The sequence below is a fragment of the Wasmannia auropunctata genome, unplaced genomic scaffold (assembly GCF_000956235.1).
Source record: "Wasmannia auropunctata unplaced genomic scaffold, wasmannia.A_1.0 LD335988.1, whole genome shotgun sequence".
Taxonomy (NCBI): domain Eukaryota; kingdom Metazoa; phylum Arthropoda; class Insecta; order Hymenoptera; family Formicidae; genus Wasmannia; species Wasmannia auropunctata.
This window is the reverse complement of record NW_012026902.1, coordinates 864,305-878,408: the sequence shown is the minus strand read 5'-3', so window position 1 is coordinate 878,408 and position 14,104 is coordinate 864,305. Positions and strand designations below refer to the sequence as shown.

At 46.2% G+C, this 14,104-nt stretch overlaps 4 protein-coding genes across 4 annotated transcripts; 3 read left to right on the top strand and 1 right to left on the bottom strand.

Annotated features, from left to right (window-relative positions):
- The first annotated feature begins 108 nt into the window (after positions 1-108).
- On the top strand, positions 109-2,000 carry LOC105454152 (tRNA:m(4)X modification enzyme TRM13 homolog). Its single transcript, XM_011696560.1, has 5 exons — positions 109-417; positions 510-703; positions 797-982; positions 1,132-1,371; positions 1,456-2,000. Exons 1-5 carry the CDS (start codon positions 269-271, stop codon positions 1,950-1,952), a joined length of 1,266 nt encoding a protein of 421 aa, XP_011694862.1. The 5' UTR covers positions 109-268; the 3' UTR covers positions 1,953-2,000.
- Positions 2,001-2,263: 263 nt separating this feature from the next.
- Positions 2,264-3,690, top strand: LOC105454151. The gene is made up of 3 exons (XM_011696558.1): positions 2,264-2,451; positions 2,785-3,010; positions 3,138-3,690. The coding sequence occupies exons 2-3, from the start codon at positions 2,821-2,823 to the stop codon at positions 3,335-3,337; spliced, it is 390 nt and encodes a 129-aa protein (XP_011694860.1). The 5' UTR covers positions 2,264-2,451; positions 2,785-2,820; the 3' UTR covers positions 3,338-3,690.
- An 11-nt stretch (positions 3,691-3,701) lies between these two features.
- On the top strand, positions 3,702-4,213 carry LOC105454150. Its single transcript, XM_011696557.1, has one exon. The coding sequence runs from the start codon at positions 3,719-3,721 to the stop codon at positions 3,896-3,898; it is 180 nt and encodes a 59-aa protein (XP_011694859.1). The 5' UTR covers positions 3,702-3,718; the 3' UTR covers positions 3,899-4,213.
- A 300-nt stretch (positions 4,214-4,513) lies between these two features.
- Positions 4,514-14,090, bottom strand: LOC105454149. The gene is made up of 5 exons (XM_011696556.1): positions 13,786-14,090; positions 9,026-9,165; positions 8,633-8,782; positions 8,405-8,560; positions 4,514-8,301 (listed from the first exon to the last, which is right to left on the bottom strand). The coding sequence occupies exons 2-5, from the start codon at positions 9,162-9,164 to the stop codon at positions 8,267-8,269; spliced, it is 480 nt and encodes a 159-aa protein (XP_011694858.1). The 5' UTR covers position 9,165; positions 13,786-14,090; the 3' UTR covers positions 4,514-8,266.
- Positions 14,091-14,104: the final 14 nt, after the last annotated feature.

The window sequence follows — 14,104 nt, the reverse complement described above, 5'->3', positions numbered from 1 at the left end:
GCGTAACGGTAGGTAACGTCACGTGATCACCGGCTTGTCCACTGCGTCGACCAATCAGCATTTAATTTTAAATGGAAAAGTTAAATCGTCAACAGCCAAACACGTGGGTCCCAACGGCCGGGTGGGTTTATTCCTTAGTTACGCGTCCTGTGTGTAGGATCCATTACACGCCGCTCCGCGCCAGAGTTCGGGCGAAACGCGGCGACGACGATTTCTTCTCCCGTGCGAAAGACCGAAGATGCGACAGGCTTTTCTTAAGTGAGAAAATATGGAGGACGGCCACTGCATGCACTTCGTCGAGCGCAAGAAGCGGTTCTGCCGCTGCACGGTGCGGGAGGGCCAGCGGTACTGCGGCGAGCATCAGCGGGGAAACGACGCCGGCAAGGAGAGGATGCCGTGTCTGCTGGATCCTACGCAGTAAGTACGCATTAGATTCGGAATCATGCCGCTGCATACCACCGCGATCGAGTTAATCTAACGCGGCGTCATTATTTGTGACTCCTTTGCAGCACGTGCTACCGATCGAAGCTGAAGAGACACTTGCGCGTGTGCAACGCCAAGTGGAGGCTGGAAGCGCGGCCCCCATTCGTGGTCGAGGGAACGAATTTGGACGAGACTATCGCGGCGCCGCCACGCGTGCCGCTGTCGCAGCACAACGGATTCACCGTGGCAACGGTGATAATGAAGATTCATGCCGCCTACGGTACCCTTGCGATTACATATATATATATATATTTTTATTTAAAGAAAAAAAAATGCATTTCTCCTTCATGTCTCTTTGTTGTGTTCCGTTCAGATGAGCTTCCAGAATTTTCTCGAAGGATTCTAAGGCACAAAATACTCGACGACAAATTGAACGATAAGAACTGCGGTAGTAACGTTAGGAAACACTTGCTTCAAAATGCATCTCTGTTGGGACATCTGGAGCAAGCCGGTCTCGTGCGAGACAACACTTGTTTCATCGAATTTGGAGCTGGAAAAGGTATATTTATGTGGTAATAATTCGCTGATTCTTTTGAATCTTTTATTTTGATAAAGAAATTTCGTTTTCTGCTTCTCGAGAAACGATCTATTGCTATTTCACGTGTCACACTGTGACGAGTGAATTAAATGAAATCAAACTTTAAACAGCTCAATTAACGTATTGGTTGGGGCAAATTATTAAGGACAAATCAAACTCTTGCATCCTACCGATCGATCGATCTAGTCACCGGCATAAAAGCGACAATAAGCTTAAGAGGGAGGACAGTCGTCTCACAATAAATAGGATACGCGCCGACATTGCCGATCTGCAGCTGAACCAAATCCCAGAGATCCAGTCGATCAAGTACAAGGTCGGCATAGCGAAGCATCTCTGCGGCACGGCCACTGGTACGCCCGTTTCGTCACTGTGCGTTGACAAAGCTCCACTTTTATATTGCCCTATATAATCGACGATAACGATATGCTTTTCAGACTTGACGATACGTTGTTTGGTAAAGTCGATGAACAGCGAGCCTAAGGTCGACGTGCGCGGTCTAATCGTCGCATTTTGCTGCCATCACAAGTGCGAGTACTCGTCGTACGTGGGCCGGGAGTACTTGAAACAGTGCGGCTTTACCGTGAACGAGTTCCCCATACTCTGCAGCATAGTCAGCTGGGCGACTTGCGGCACGCGTTTAAAGAGCAACGTCAACTCGCCACGCGATTCCGCGACACGTGACGCAACGGCACACGATCCCCTAACGAATGATCCCACGTGGTGTCCCTGGTTGGAGACCCTCGCCCCGAACAAGCCCTGGAAAACGAACGAGCGCGAAACTATCGGGCGCAAGGCTAAGGCACTGCTGAATTGGGGCCGTCTGGTCTTCTTGGAGAACGCGGGATTTCAGGCCGAGCTGCTTTACTACACCTCCGCCGATGTCTCGTTGGAAAACATGTGCATCGTGGCGACGCGAAAATTTTCCTTGTGATTGGAATATGTTGTATTTGTTTAAAATAAATTTTAAAACTAAAAAAAATTATCGTTATCACCGTGTGCGTTGTCTCAAAAATCATTTTCATTTTTGTTATCAATAAATACATTTCTATATGATATATGCTTTATATGTATATGTCAAACGTGTAGTTCTGCACGAGGATGAGTTACCCGTCGATTATCGCTTTGCCGCTCCAGTCGGGACAGACGACTCCGAACTTATCGGCCCTAGGAGACTCGACTTACGTGAATGACACACGGGAAGTAGTACGCAAGTCACAAATAATCTTCCCCCACCGAACGAGATGCCCCGCCCAATACGAGTGATCTAACGCCGTTCAAACATTCCACAGCACGGTGGTCGATGCAGAGTTGCTCCGACGACTTGTGTGTCTCCTCTTGTCGCCCGACTTACGGCGTACCGTTGTATCGCCGAAGGGAAAGTGGCCGTCGACGACGCGAGGAAGGGTGAAAGAAAAAGAAACGCCATTGAGGTGTGTATAAGCCGCATACAGGACGCGCGTGATTACCGTTGAATTCGTGCGTACGCGCGTATACACACGTAACCCTACACCTGCTTTTGACCCATATCGAATGTCTATTTTTATCCGCCCGCGCGTACTTTCGCGTGATCGTAGTGAAGATACAGAGCGATAACGATAGCAGCGATTCATCAATCGATTGTATATACACGGAGTTGTGTACACACATCCCAAGTGGCGCGCCGCGCCACGCCACGCCACGCCACGCCAAGCCACGCCTGATGCTAGCTTGCGACATTCTTACCGCACTAATAGGACCCCCTCTTCCCTTTTTTTTTCTTTCAGACAATAAGCGAGTAACAAGGCTGTTAACGTTGTGACATGTCCATTCTAGACGAGCGCGAAGAATATCTGAAGAATCCGTATTTTAAAGAGCGCGAATACGGCGACTTCACAGCATTCTATGTCACAGTGGCTTTCTGCGCCGTCCTGGGCGGATTTCTGTTTATCCTGAACATCGTGTTCTGCTGGTGCTCGCGACACCGTGAATATTGGCAGAATCGCCACTCCGGTGAGTCAGATATGCCCTCCTGCAGTGTACCTGTAGTATCACATCACGTAGCTTTTTTTTGACGGCCGCGCGCGACTGATACAGTTTCATTTATTTTTTAATAGCGTATTGTCCTATTGGGATTTAGGCAATAGGTGGATCCAGCCCCTATGGACTGTACTGCCGCATAAAACGCCGCCGCTTGACCTCAGCGAGTTGGAGCCCAGTCGCATCAAGTACCCTCAAGTGAGGCACGAGATTATTCAGTACCACGATTCCGAGTCCCAGGGTGCCACGCCGCAGCCGCAGGAGTACATGGAGATGCAAAAGCGCGAGAGTGAGATCTAAAGTAGCTGGCAGCACCAACCTAGCGAGCAGTGGAAAACAGTAGTAGCAACACCCACGCTTAAGGAAACACGTTCAAAGTCAAAGAGTTTAATTGAGCCCAATAGAGTCTAATTAACCCTTTGCACTCATTTAATTGCATTGTGAAGTCTCTGACTTGGCTGCCTCGTACGCTGAAACTTTCACTTCCACCAATATTATTTTCACATTGCCCTGCTTATACGTAAAAATAATTTTTATTTTTTTACCAGACCGTTTGTACAATCAAAAAGAAATTAATTAAGACACTGTAGCGACTTGCTCCGCAAGTTGTGTTTCGATAATTGCACGCAACATTAGTTGCAAATAGACGATAATCTCAGGCAGCATAATAAATTCCTCATTATGGGCTTGCACGTTTTCTGGCCTGCCACGGCCTGCCTGACGCTCTTCGTAGTTTGCATTATAATCGTGATGCTCAAGTACGGCGCACGTCTCTGCAAATTACGGCACGAGCCGTTGCCCTCCGACCAGGACTGGGAGGGCAAAGTGTATTCCAGAAAACTATCTGTCTCCGTGGCGTGAGAACAGATAGCACTGTACCCGAAAATGTACTCAGATTGTGCATTTCTTTTTTCATTTAAATATTTAAAATATGTGTAAATGAAACTGCCAATTTGTACTTTTGCTGACGTAAATCGAACGTAAAATAACTTCCAAAAGTATTTATAACTGCTTTTTCTACGATACACATCTCGTATATAGATATGATATTGCAAAGACACAGTATTGATCATATAATGATCTGACATTCCGTCCATTTACTACGTAATACGTACTAATATATATCTTTTATGAATGTAGAAAACACGTGCACGTGTTTTTTTTTTTTTTTTTTTTTTTCGAAAATTAGTGCAATTTTCTAACAAACTTTTATAAAATGAAATTAATTTACAGCAAGACCATTGAACGAGAATTATTAATTTTATATCCGTCCATCTTTGATATTATTAAATATACCTTTTTTTTGAAATAAATTTTTAGTAATAATATCGATAATTGAGCACTTTTGTAATTTTTGTATCGATACATTTTACGAATAAAACACAATGTCATGAAAATCTCTACCTCCAAATCACTTTTTATGAAATTTTTTGCGATCCCCGGTCGACGCAATTTGAATGGATCACATCACTCTTGTATATATAATATTTTACTTTTATTGACAACATTGGATTTTTGTTACATGTGTAATGGTTACACAATTACTTCAATAAGTAAGTAGATGCATTATACAATTTTTATAGTAATTTTATAGTAAAGAAAATCATCGATTTCATCGAGCTACGATACATCCAAAAATTCAGGAGCTATCCTAAGCTATACGGTCTGAATGAGACGAAACAGTTTCATATAATGTAGCAACCGCGTGATCAGCGATTTATACAAATACTTTTAACAACCATTTATCTAAATCGTTGCGAAGCAGTTATATCGATCGAGTACAACAAATTGACGTGTCTTTGGAAAATGTACAATCGAATTTGTTTAATCTTAACGAAATGCGTAGAAAATTTTTTTTTATCTCTGTTTTACCAATAAAAATGGTTAAAGCAGTCTATTACAATTTCTACAGTTGCACTAACGAGATTAAACCATCAACAAGATCGACGATTATGAAACTCAACGGTCCGTAATAGTAACGGCGCGATTCGTATGCCTCTAATTATTTTAATTCTAACGGATAAAGTTTTTGAACGATTCTCTTATAATATCTGGAATATCTATGCTTTTATTCCGGAGGACGCAGTGCACGCAGATAGCGAAAGCCTGTTCTGGAAGAGATATCGAGAGGGATTTTTCAGAGCAGAACTAATTAGAAGGCGGAAATTAAAATTGTACTGTGTGACCTTTTCTGACAGTCTCGGGAGTCGAAGCGCGGGTATCGATTTGCAGGATTTAATTCACGACTTGTTATAAAAACTTCAAGTCAGAGAGAAATCCGCTTCGAAATTTCTCCAAGGGAACACGGATATTTGCTATCGACGCACGCACGCTCCTCCGAACGCTCCTGTATAGTTTCGTCGAAGGATCTGAAAAATTAGTCTCTAGGTTTACTGATGTATCTTTTCTATCATGCTATGTTACAATGCGATTAAAACATGGAGAGCTTTTCCGCGAGCTCCATATACAGAAAAGTCAAGCACGAGACTCGTTACATCTGTTTTACATTGCCGAGATAATTGCACGGCGCATTCGAATTGTTTCATAATTGCGCAGTCCTGCACGTTAAGATCGTTAAGAGCGCGAGATTCCTACGAAAACTAAAGTAAGAGGCATGCAGCAAATTTCGCGCATTTCGTAAAAAGTGTAGCGTTACTCGGAATGGTCTCGGACGCCGAAGGATCTCTTTCGAGCGGAACATTGCGCGAGTGGATCTCCGCGGATCGCGCATGTAATTAGTGCACGCATTGTAAAATAGACGCAACGTGGGAGACACATTTAATGCTTTTTTAACCGGCACATAAACGAGTCTACTTCCGTGGCGTGTCCCAACTGGTACGAACTGGCCTCGGTGCGGAGCACGCAGCTTCGATCGGAGCCACACCTTGGCAATACGAACGGTGAAGGGAACGACAAATATCCGGTGGAGTTTGAGTTCACCAGTTGGAGGATCAATGGGAGGGGGGGGGGAGGGGGGACAGTAATTAGCGAAGAGTTCATAAAACGGAGATAACGCTATCCTATAGGTTTATCGATAAGATTCCGCTTCATGCGTAATGATGATATGCTGTAATACGGGAGCTAGAACTAGGCGTTTGATGATGACGCGCGCGCGATTCCGCGCGTACGGCGTCCATAGGGTTTTAGATGAACTCCTGGAGGTCCTCGGAATCCGACGCGTGGAAGACAATCGTCGACAATCACCGAGACGTTCTCTTAACGTCCCGCGACCCTTCGTCTGATTGTCGGAGCTGAAGAACCGAGCCACCGTCGCGTATCGGAGATCTCGATGGAGATCAGGAAGAGACACCTTCAAAATATTATTGTTTGCGAAAAATACTCTCTCCCCGGGTCTCATCTACCCCCCTATGCATCCCTGCGAGACACGTCCGCACGTCGCGGGTCGCACTCGCGTGCAAATACCAAACGCGCAAACAGCTTAACTTCCTCTCTCACCGACGAGCCCTCCGGTTTTTACATCTAGACTTAAAAACGAATTACAATCTTGTATGCGGGGAGGGAGGGATTTGATTTTTGTGACGTCGAAAAGATATCCAGTGATCTATCTCTCTTTTTCTCTCTCTTTCCTGCACGCGCGGGCGTGCATGTTTGATGAGACGACGAGTTATTTCAGTTTGATTTTCATGCTCATTGGCGAGTTTCCATATTTGCCAGTTATCACTTGATACATTATTATTATAACGTTAATTGCGAATATTAACATCGGAAGTGACAACGTCCTGCCGAGAGGAGCGCGGAGGATTCCGGAAAAATTCATTAGGCTCGCGCGAACATTCTGTTGCTAAATATGTATAGTATATTTCCGCATTCGTATTTTATAATTCTCTCGACAAATGTTATTTTTGATGTGTTTCTTTTGATCGTTTTATTTTGATTTTGTAATTTTTGATTCGTCGTGACCGTTTTGGATATGCCACACGGGGGACAGATGCCGTTTAACTTCTCGCTCGAGCATCCTCGTTTAAACTTGACGAACCTTCGCGACGGCGTAATAATTGTCGGAATATCTCGCGCATGTTACATGATACAGGACACAGTTACTTTGAACACCGAACATTGTATATTTATGTGACAATTGAATGAAAGCTGTTTAGTATGACAAATATTGTACACGATTTTAAGTGGATCAGCAGCTAAAGCCAAACGGGGGTCGCTGCTGTTTTCTTGTGTGTGATAAACAATAATATTAATAATATTAATAATAATACAATATCGCTGCGGGAAGACGAGAGAAACAACTTTGGCGGATGATCTTATCCTCTGCGAACCTCCGAAATGGCGGCTGCTTCTAATCAGGGAGCTCTGATCTACGATGTGTGCTACGCTCGTTAATCGAACAACCAGTGGTGCAGATTTTGCAAGAACGCGCTGAGAAAGCTAACACTCCTTGCGGATCCTTTAAATACATCCGAATTCGAAAGTCGTGAAAAAAATTTCGCGTCGAGAGAGACGCCGGTGTCGCAAATTTGCGGAAAATTCAATGCAACAAACTGCATCACTACGTGTCTGAACGATCGGCCGTGTTTAGCTTTCGTCATCTCGAACATGTTACGTATCGGTTCCCAATCGATTCTCCGGTTGATTGCGCGGCTTAACCCTCCAAGATCTCGTCAACGTCCATTTTTAGAATACCTTTATACGATCAATAACTCCTCTACGAGGAGGGACTCGTTGCAAATTATGTCAATGGGTTAGATAGAAGAGCCTCTTCGACAGGCGTATGCTTACGAACACGATATTTTCCATACACACTCGGACCTATTATTTAACCAATCTACTGTGTTTACTCGGAAGTCGAAACATTTAAGCTAAAATTCACGCGCAAACGTACACCACTGATATAAACTACTGCGGATAATGGTACGAGGAAACCCTAGAAGGGTTAACAACCGAGTCATTGCCGAGAGAACAGATGTGATCATCGAAACGTATGCACCATTCCATAATTATTAACAGTAATTAATCGACGGCAGCGCACCTTGATAAAACGGTTTGCAGTTGCGCGGCACGCGTCTGCATCCCAAATGCAAATGACTCCTAGGCAGTATACGTGATAAACGCTTCGATCGACGTGCGATCCAAATTTGTGCTCTGCCTCGCAATTAATTGGCGACAGGGAAGGGGATCGAGAGAAGGTACGGGAATCGTAGAGATGAGAGTGCGCTTTCGTTGCCCGATTAGAAGAAATGATTGGAGATCGGCGGATAATTACTGCTTGCCCGATTTCTTGTTCGACCGTTCACCTGGAAACAAAAAAAACAAACAAGGGTTCGCGCTTGCTGTTTAAATTCCCCCCTCTCCGCGGGCAGCAACAGCCCGGCAAATCAATCAAACGAGAGATATTACCTTTGGCAGATTTCTTGGTATTGGTCTCCGGTTTACACCTCTTGGTCAGCCGTCGCGTCTTCTCGCAGGATGTATCGCTGTTTGCTTTCAGATTGTCGATTCTCGTCATTACCTGATTCACGCATCCGCTCCACGTGCCTTTCTCGTATCGGCATGCTGCGTTCAATCGAATTAGAATATGTTCCCGAAAACTAGCCTCTTGCCAAGCGATTTAAATTCAGGACTCACCTTTCTTGCACTTCTTCTGTATAGTCTTGGTCTGCTCGCAGGACTTGTCACCCTTCTTGAGGTTCAGAGTGCGCGACCGCGTGTTGGTAGTCGAGTCGCATTCCGACCATTGACCCTTTACGTATCTGCACGACGAGGAGCTGCCGGATGCTGCGTCAGCAGATGCGAAACGTCAATAGAAACAATTGGACGTAACGTCGATCAAGCGAATAGAGAAAGAGAGAGAGAGAGAGAGGCAGGGAAAGACTTTTAAGGTCGACGGGGAACGACTTGTAATTACGTTTATATACGTGTGTTACATATATAGACGGTCTATATTCGCGACCGCTCGATAAAATAACGTCACGATGAGTGGAAGGGGGTAATGGATTAATTACAGAAAGAAGCACTCACTTCGTTCCTTAGTACCGCGCACTGTCCGCACAAGCACCTCCTTGTCATCCTCCTCCCACAGATCAGCTTCCGCTCGCGCGGTCGTAAGAATCACCAACAGGGCGACGGCCACGAGAGCCAAACTCCAGCACAGCTTCATTCTGTTGGAAAAAAGAAAAGAGAACGCTTCATCAAGCACTCTTAATTGCAGCTTTGATATTTAATTATTATACAAAGCAGATCCACGAGACGGATTGCTGCTGCCAGGTCGGATATTTCTTTATATAAAAAACGATCCAGATTGTGGATCTGATAATTTCGCGATATCAACGATTGCTCGGTATCTTTTCGAGCTTAATCAATAGATTGATTATCGTGGCAAATCAGTGGCGGTAAATTACCGAACCGAGAAATGGATAATCTTCTCACAACGACGCGCTTTGATTTTTTTTTTATATGCATTCGGCTTCGTTCTCGCGAGGCAGTCGGCGAAGCAAAAACTTCTTTATGCTGGATTTCACGCTGACGTTAATTAAAGCCAGCCCGTCAATCTCTATTAAAGCGGCCCGTCATTGCCGATAACTCGCGATCCACGTCACGAGGCACCGACAGGCCGGCACAAAGGAAGAAGAGCGCCGCGACGTCGAATTCGCGGAATTTCAGTTGATAGCGGTTATTAAACTTTTCGGGGCGATGCGCTCCGTTCTCGTTACGATTCGTCGCGATTATCTCGATCTCCCGCGATGACAAGTGGCCCTTAACGAGAACCACAAAGGATAATTAACCTCGGTCGTAGGCATCACTGCGAGAATGGGATCGCTAAAAATAAAATCTTACGTCACCATGAATAATTCGCATTTTAATCCTTAGCGTTGAATGCTTCGTACGTAACCGATTGAACGTCGTTCTCGTTTCGACAATCTCGTCTGCGCTTCCGTGATAGTTGCGCGCGGAAACTCCTCGTCGATAACGATAGTTCTCAAATGTTGCAGCGCATTATAAAATCTATGTGTGTCCACGCAGTTGGATGTCTCGTTGCAGCCTCCAACCATACAAAATAATTATTGACAATTGTCACTCTCGTTTCGCAGCTGTAACGTTAACAAATCCAGGTCGCTCACGACTAAAATCTATTTTTACCCGGTAAATCCGACGAAAAGCGACTGCGGTGTGCACACCAGTTCTGTCCAGTCCAGCGTGCGGAAGCCGAAGATTGATTTATTGGAGGGTGCGCGATGATACGGACGCATAAACGATTGGCTCAAGGTCTCTTCTTAGATCGATGCCATCGTTTCGCACGCGATTAAAAATGACGCGCTTCTGACGAACTATATGAATCGGTCGGCCACCAAGGCCGCGGGACTAATTAATCATCATGGTCGGACGAGTGTGCGTGTGTCGCGCGGGGAGAATTCGACGACCGGCATTTCCACATCAGCGGGCGATGATGGATTATTCTCTGTGTAACGTCGGGGTTCATGAATAAGCAGCGGCATAATCTCAGCTGCTTCGCTCTAAATCTGAGGAGCGTATACAAGATTCAAAGACACGGGGCTCTCCCCGAGCTGCGGAGAGACCATGGACGTCAAAAGCTTCCAAGATCCTAGGGCTCCAACCCGATTTCAAGATCAGGGAGAGGAAAAGAGAGAGAACGTACTGAAAAAGCACGGCGCGCGGCGCTGTGACGTGTCAAATATGGTTCAAAGGTCCTGGGATACACATATATAGAGTAAAATGCAAGTCCGAGAATAGAATATAGGAGGATCCAGAAGAAATCAAAGAATGTATAATCTATATTAACGAACGGATGTGCGAGAGTCCGCAGAAGTTGGACATGACGCATTTCACTCGGTATCGTGCATTTCGCTGCACGCATCCTTACAGTCATTCTCGCCATTAGCCGACATTGAGACAATCAGCACTCGTCAGCAATCTTGCTGGACCACCGCCGGTCGGTCGGTCGGTCGGCCGGCTGGCTCTCCCCACGCGAATCTCCGCTTATATTCAGACAATTCGTAGGGAAAATCGTTCGCGGCGGCGCGCTCGGATTGACGGAATTGACAAAATTATCGTCGCATCAGAAACGGCCGGACGCGAGTGAGACGGCGAACGGAAGTTGCCTTGTTCAAGTTCGTCGTCGAACCTATTATTGTCGGTCCACCAACGCCGTGATGCGGGTGAATAAGAGAAAGGGAGAGAGAGAGAAATGAAAAAAAGAGATGCAGAACGAGAGAGAAAGAAAAAGAGTTATCGAGCAGATAATATGCCGTCGAATATAGACCGGCGGGGACACGCGGTCAACATGTCCCCGAGAGCAAGGGGACGTTGGCCGATGTCCAGATATACGTTCTCTCCGTGCGTCCAACTCGCAAGCACGAGTACACGAACTCTTGCCTTTCCTTTTCGCGCGCGTGGGTGTTTCTAGTCAACCCTACAAAAAAAAAACAAGACCTTTATTTTCTACGGATCAACCGGGGGGGAAGCGCGAGTGACGTGCAGACGCCTGATAAAAATTAAAAAGCCAGCGATATGAGCGTAGAGCGTTCATTTTTTCGCTTGATCATATGTACCTGGTAAACAGGTGTCTAGCTGACCGTGCGCTCGGGCGAGAGAGAAAGAGAAGAAAACAAATCGTCGAGTCGAGGCATCACGTAGTTGATAGAGTATCGCGCGTCGCGAAAAATACGAGAGACCGTTCGGGGAGACGTAAGAATACGCGTTCGGTTTATCAACAAAAATTTATCAATAAAATAAAAGAATAATAACAAGTCCCACAGATAAAGCACGATGTTGTTATGCACGCGATATAAAAGATAAGAGAGGATCGACAGCATGAATGTATAAGCGATACGCTCGAAAAACGCGTGATTCATGTAGCTGTCATACGAGACGTTCTATGCCAAAGTGCGCACAAGGCGGTCTTCCTCTCTCGTGGAACGAAGTCAGTCTCGAACAATCGAATTTTCGTATACCGCAAACAAATTCCTCGCCCTCGAAATTCGAAATTCCGTTGGCGCGAGAACTTTTATTTCTCGGAGTGTGTGTGTGTATGCGTTCCTCGGGATTTCGGAAAACTTCGCTGTGACTACCGCTCCTCGGGATCCTCCTCTTTTTAGAAAGTTTAGAAAACTTTCAGTACCTTAGAACTTCGATTGTTTTCAAACTCGCGCAGGCAGGAGAATGGGAGAGGAGTTTTTAACTCCGATTTCACGGACTTTTGTACACGTCCTGTATACGTCGTGCGCTGGTGCCCCTACATGCACCTACGATTTATCGTTCCGCAAAGCGTTGATCGTTGATCTCCCTGCAATTAGCATCGGGGCAGCAGAACGAAAATCAAAATTATTTATGCGAATTGCGTACAAATAGCTCGCCCTTCGACCTTTCTTTTGTCTCCGTTCTCTGTTACCGGCAGCTCTACAAGCCGGTCAAAAAGCGGTACAGAAATAAATCACCGAGTATATTACTTCTTCGTCCGTCCGTCCGTCGCAGAACTTGATCTGGCCTTTTTTTATTTACCTTCTATATGTATACGGTAAGTAGGACGGACAGTTGACTTGATCTGTTGCACGAGAGAGAGAGAGAGAGAGAGGTGCGCGGAGCGGCTGCAAGATCCTATAAGGCAAGTAACTAGACATCGCGTCGCCTAGAAACAAGCTCTATCTCTCGGCCTCTCGGTATGCCCGCTACTATTGCGCCCGCGCGACACGGCTTATAAATAGCTTGAAAATGAAGGGTTAAAAGGTTACGGCGTGTCTGTCGCAGCCTTAAAAAATCTCGCATCGTTTTACAGACCCACGCGTCGGTCACGCGGCTGTAGGAGAGGTAACGAGAACGAATTGGTCGTCATTTCGCGTCTCGGCCCGCGCCGCTGACTCGTGATTACTGCTGACTGCGATTTTGCCGTTTCATTCCGAAACGCGAAGCCGTGATGCCCGACCTATACGCGAGTTCTTCTTCCACCTGCGCTAAAAAAAAAAATTAATAGTAAGCGGAAACGAAGGGAATTTCTCGGATTTCTGAGCGAGGAATAAGATTTCGCTGTCCCTGTCACTGAAATTTACAACCAGCACAATATCCCTCGACCTTATCAGTCGCCTGTCAGATTTATCAATGCTACAACACGAAGTCTTATCAATTTTTAAATCCGGCTTCTTATCATTTCCGAAATTTATCTTGCGCGTACACTCTTGACCCTTTTTCAGCTATCTTCACAATACTCTACAATACATTCGGTCATTTAATGGATCTGATATAAATCACAAAGATCATAAAAGATTTTGGTGATTGAAATAAAACTTCTGTTACCCTACACTTGACTCTAAAAGCTATGAAAAGTCGGATGGAGGAAGATAAAGGGTTCGACTCCAGAGACCCGGAGAAAGAGCGAAAGCATATGAGGGGCGCAAACGGGTACAGAAAGAGCATCGATCGTCGTTGTGTCGTAGACACGCGCGTACAATGGGAAAAGCCGCTATTAGTTTCTGGTCCCCTCGGTCCTTCTCGGCTCATCCCGGATCAGCCGCGCGCGCTGCAAGAGCTGGACCAGCAACGGAGCGCAAAAAATTGTCGGATCTCCACCGCACCACCGGAGAAGTGCGACGAGAATCAGGGGCGGGTCTCCGCTCCGCTCCGCTCGTTCGCGGAAAATCGATCAGCAACGCCGGGCGGCGGCGGCGGCGGCGGCAACGGCGTCGGTGTTCCGTTCTCTCTCATTCTTTCTCTCCCTCCTCTCCTCTCCTGTCCACTCTCTCACTCTTTCTCTCGCGCGAAAGACTCACCTGCCACAGAGATGTCAAGCAGAGGATCGCGAGCTTAATCGGCTTCCAAACGTATTTCCGGTCGGTTCCGTAATTATCCGCCTACGTAGCCGCGGACACGCTCAACGGGGAGGATGCTGCTGGGTAGGAGATCCGCTCCGTAACGCGGCTGCGTGATGCACCGTGATCAGCGCGTCGGATGAAGAACGGACTTGGATGTTCCGATATGCCTTCTAAGCGTTGCGATGCCTGGACACCGTTGACTGCTACTACTACGTGTTGCTGCCGCCACTGGTACTGCCGCTGCCGCCGCCGACCGGAGTCATCCCCCTCCCCGAGT

Excerpts from the sequence above, each read along its gene's own strand:
- LOC105454151 (XM_011696558.1), top strand. The coding sequence starts at position 2,821 with ATGTCCATTCTAGACGAGCGCGAAGAATATCTGAAGAATCCGTATTTT. Across the intron at positions 3,011-3,137 it reads TTGGCAGAATCGCCACTCCG|GCAATAGGTGGATCCAGCCC; the intron begins GTGAGTCAGATA and ends ATTGGGATTTAG.
- LOC105454149 (XM_011696556.1), bottom strand. The coding sequence starts at position 9,164 with ATGAAGCTGTGCTGGAGTTTGGCTCTCGTGGCCGTCGCCCTGTTGGTG. Across the intron at positions 8,561-8,632 it reads ACAGAAGAAGTGCAAGAAAG|CATGCCGATACGAGAAAGGC; the intron begins GTGAGTCCTGAA and ends GATTGAACGCAG. Across the intron at positions 8,302-8,404 it reads TACCAAGAAATCTGCCAAAG|GTGAACGGTCGAACAAGAAA; the intron begins GTAATATCTCTC and ends TTTTGTTTCCAG.
- LOC105454150 (XM_011696557.1), top strand. The coding sequence starts at position 3,719 with ATGGGCTTGCACGTTTTCTGGCCTGCCACGGCCTGCCTGACGCTCTTC.
- LOC105454152 (XM_011696560.1), top strand. The coding sequence starts at position 269 with ATGGAGGACGGCCACTGCATGCACTTCGTCGAGCGCAAGAAGCGGTTC. Across the intron at positions 983-1,131 it reads CGAATTTGGAGCTGGAAAAG|CTCAATTAACGTATTGGTTG; the intron begins GTATATTTATGT and ends AACTTTAAACAG. Across the intron at positions 1,372-1,455 it reads TCTCTGCGGCACGGCCACTG|ACTTGACGATACGTTGTTTG; the intron begins GTACGCCCGTTT and ends TATGCTTTTCAG.